Below are 3,303 nucleotides of genomic sequence, written 5' to 3' on the forward strand. Positions count from 1 at the left end.
CACCGCCCCCTGCCCCCACCCCTCCGGCGCTCAGTGGCCTCTTGTGTCGCAGCACCAGCCTTTTAGCTGGCCTGTCAGGGAGAGCCCCATCTCTCCTGCTGAACCCCTCAGTCTGAGATCTGTCTCTGCCCCGCTCCTGGAGAGGGGGGAGAGCTCCAGTTCGGCCTCCACAGGCCTCAAGGAGCAGGGTCCGCATCCCCCCCCCACCTTGCTCACGCTCCACTGCCGCCGGTGAACTTTTGAGTCCGGGGGTTCCCGGGAGTGACGGGGCTGGGGGACGGGCCGAGACAACCTGCCTCACCTCAGCGCCCCCTGCCCCCAGGTGCCCCAGCTGTGCAGTGGTGTTCGGGGGCGTGAACTCCATCAAGTCCCACATCCAGACGTCGCACTGCGAGGTTTTCCACAAGTGCCCCATCTGCCCCATGGCCTTCAAGTCTGCACCCAGCGCCCATGCCCACCTGTACACCCAGCACCCCAGCTTCCACACGCAGCAGGCCAAGTATGACCTGGCAGGGAGTGGGGTGGGCTGGAGCGCGGTTGGGGCCCCGATGGGCAGGGTGTCTGCACTGTCCTCTCCACCCACACAGGATGATCTACAAGTGCGCCATGTGTGACACGGTCTTCACTCACAAACCCCTCCTCTCCTCGCACTTCGACCAGCACCTGCTGCCCCAGCGTGTCAGCGTCTTTAAGTGTCCGTCTTGTCCTCTGCTTTTTGCCCAGAAAAGGACCATGCTGGAACATCTTAAGGTAGGGGAGTTAAGGGACAGAGGCGGGATGCTTAGCTCTGGTGACCTGGGGCTAGGGTACCATAACCCTCAGGAAGTGGGTGGGGGGGCGACGAGGCCTCTGGCAAAGCCAGGCCCTCCCCCACAGCGGCTACCCCCTTGTCTCCCTCAGAACACCCATCAGTCCGGGCGCCCGGGGGAGGAGACTGCTGGGAAAGGGGCTGCGGGTGCCCTGATGACCCCCAAGGCTGAGCCCGAGGAGTTGGCTGTGTCTCGGGGAGGAACAGCCGCCCCTACTGAGGAATCGTCTTCATCCTCAGAAGAGGAAGAACTACCCAGCTCTCCTGAGCCCCCTCGCCCAACCAAACGGCCCCGACGGGAACTAGGGAACAAAGGCATCAAGGGTGGGGGTGGGGGCCCTGGAGGCTGGACCTGTGGCCTTTGTCACTCCTGGTTTCCTGAGCGAGATGAGTATGTGGCCCACATGAAGAAGGAGCATGGCAAGGTGAGTGGGGCTTCCCCTTGGGATTGGTCTGTGTGGCTGTGGGGATGGGGTCTTAGAGCCTGGTTCTGAGGTTCCCTACCCTCTGCTCTTCCAGTCAGTGAAAAAGTTTCCCTGTCGCCTGTGTGAGCGCTCCTTCTGTTCTGCCCCCAGCCTGAGGCGTCATGTCAGGGTCAATCATGAGGGTATCAAGCGAGTTTATCCATGCAGGTAACCCCCACTCCCGTCTCCTTCCTTTTTCTGAGCAAGTGACCTGCCCACCCCATGCCCCTAGCCCCTCTAAGTACCTTCCAACCATGACTTGTCTGAGTGGACCAAAGGTTGAGGCTTCCCTCTGCTCTGGGACACCCTCCCCCTGCCACCCTCAAGCCACAGGCCTTGGTCTTTGGGATATTCCCCTGGCACCCACGCTCCCCGCTGTCCCCCTGTAGGTATTGCACAGAGGGAAAACGCACCTTCAGCAGCCGCCTCATCCTGGAGAAACACGTCCAGGTCCGGCATGGCTTGCCGCTCGGGGCCCAGTCCCCCAGTCGGGGGAGCACCCTGGCTCGGGGCCCCGGTGCCAGAGCCCAGGTAGGCAGAGGCCCAGCCTGCTGTTTCGGGGCTGTGGGACTGGGAAGCTGGAGGGTTTGAGGCCCTGGCCTCAGGAAGCTAGGCGGGGGTGCCAGGGTCAGCGTGGGGATCAAGGGAGGCCTCATTTCTTCCCTCTCTTCGCCAGGGGCAAGGACGGAAACGGCGCCAGTCCTCTGACTCTTGTAGTGAGGAGCCTGACAGCACAACACCTCCAGCCAAGAGCCCCAGGGGTGGGCCTGGCTCGGGAGGCCACGGCCCCCTGCGCTACCGGAGCAGTGGCTCAGTGGAGCAGAGCCTCGTGGTGGGCTTGAGGGTGGATGGTGGTGCCCAGCAGTGCCTCGACTGTGGCTTGTGCTTCGCCTCCCCTGGCTCTCTTAGCAGGCACCGTTTCATCAGCCACAAGAAGAAACGGGGTGCGGGTAGTGCCAGTGCCCTGGCCCTGCGTGATGGGGAAGAAGAGGCCCCTCCTCCGCTGAGGTCTGACCCAGAGGGTGGAGAGTCTCCCTTGCCTGCTCCTGGAGGCGCGCTGACCTGTAAGGTCTGTGGCAAGAGCTGCGACAGCCCGCTCAACCTCAAGACCCATTTCCGCACACACGGCATGGCGTTCATCAGGGCTCGGCAAGGGGGCAGTGGGGACAACTAGGCCCGGGCCTGGACTGACCGGCCCCCTCCCCTCCCTCTTCGTCAGGAGCCTGGGTCACTGCTGCTGTCTGGTCCCTGGGCTAGGGATTTCATCCTAATTCATGTTTTGTTCAGCTCCTCTCCCCCAATCCCCAAACACAGGCTTTTGAGGATCATAGTGATTTGCAGTCCCCCCTTTGGGTTTGGCCTTTGGGTCCTGGTAGAGTGGGCCCTCCATTCCTCCTTTCTGAGCCCAACACTAATTATCCTCCTGCTGCAGACCCCGAGTGGGTCAGGCTGGGAGGAGGGACTTCCTAGGCCTGTTAGCTGGGCCCAGGGAAGGCCCCCGCTGGGGCCCTCAGGACGCTGCTTAACGCTCCAGGGCCTGGCTCTGCGCCTGCACCATCCTTCAGACTCCCTGGCACTTGAGCCCCCCACCCCCACCCCTACAGTGCCTTTCACTTTTTATTTTTTACCCCAGAAATCCAGGGGGGTTGGTAGGGATGAGTCCTGTCAAGGGGGGCCCAAGGGAGAGGAGGGGACAGGCTCTCAGGAATCCTTTATTCTTGTAGTAATAATACTAACAGTGGGGAAATGGGAGGGAGAAACACCAGACCATTAAAACTGCTCGTGGTTTAATCCCCATTCAGGCTCTTCTTTCTATGTGACCTGGACGTTGTGGGCTTGTCAGGGAGGGGACGAGAGTCAAGGTGGGAGCCCTTCCCAGAACAAGGCAACGCTGAGACAGGCAGGGAAAGAGCAGTCGTCTTCCACCTTGTTCTTCGTGGTGCCTCTGGCGTCCAGGACACTGAGGCATCTGCTCATACTCCTCACCTACCCCCAACCCCTGAGAAAAATACAGTCCAGAAAGGACACAGA

General features: G+C 61.5%; 1 protein-coding gene across 3 annotated transcripts in view; it reads left to right on the forward strand.

Annotated features, from left to right (window-relative positions):
- ZNF687 (zinc finger protein 687) overlaps positions 1-3,069 on the forward strand; it is an 8,999-nt gene extending 5,930 nt beyond the window's left edge. For all 3 annotated transcript variants that reach the window (XM_034654267.1, XM_034654268.1, XM_034654269.1), the window contains exons 4-9: positions 323-499; positions 588-750; positions 901-1,233; positions 1,328-1,440; positions 1,662-1,803; positions 1,949-3,069. In XM_034654267.1, coding sequence (XP_034510158.1) covers positions 323-499; positions 588-750; positions 901-1,233; positions 1,328-1,440; positions 1,662-1,803; positions 1,949-2,446 — 1,426 coding nt within the window. In that variant the 3' untranslated portion in view covers positions 2,447-3,069. The remainder of the gene's footprint in view (positions 1-322; positions 500-587; positions 751-900; positions 1,234-1,327; positions 1,441-1,661; positions 1,804-1,948) is intronic.
- Positions 3,070-3,303: the final 234 nt, after the last annotated feature.

The sequence above is a fragment of the Ailuropoda melanoleuca genome, chromosome 2 (genome assembly GCF_002007445.2).
Source record: "Ailuropoda melanoleuca isolate Jingjing chromosome 2, ASM200744v2, whole genome shotgun sequence".
Lineage (NCBI taxonomy): Eukaryota > Metazoa > Chordata > Mammalia > Carnivora > Ursidae > Ailuropoda > Ailuropoda melanoleuca.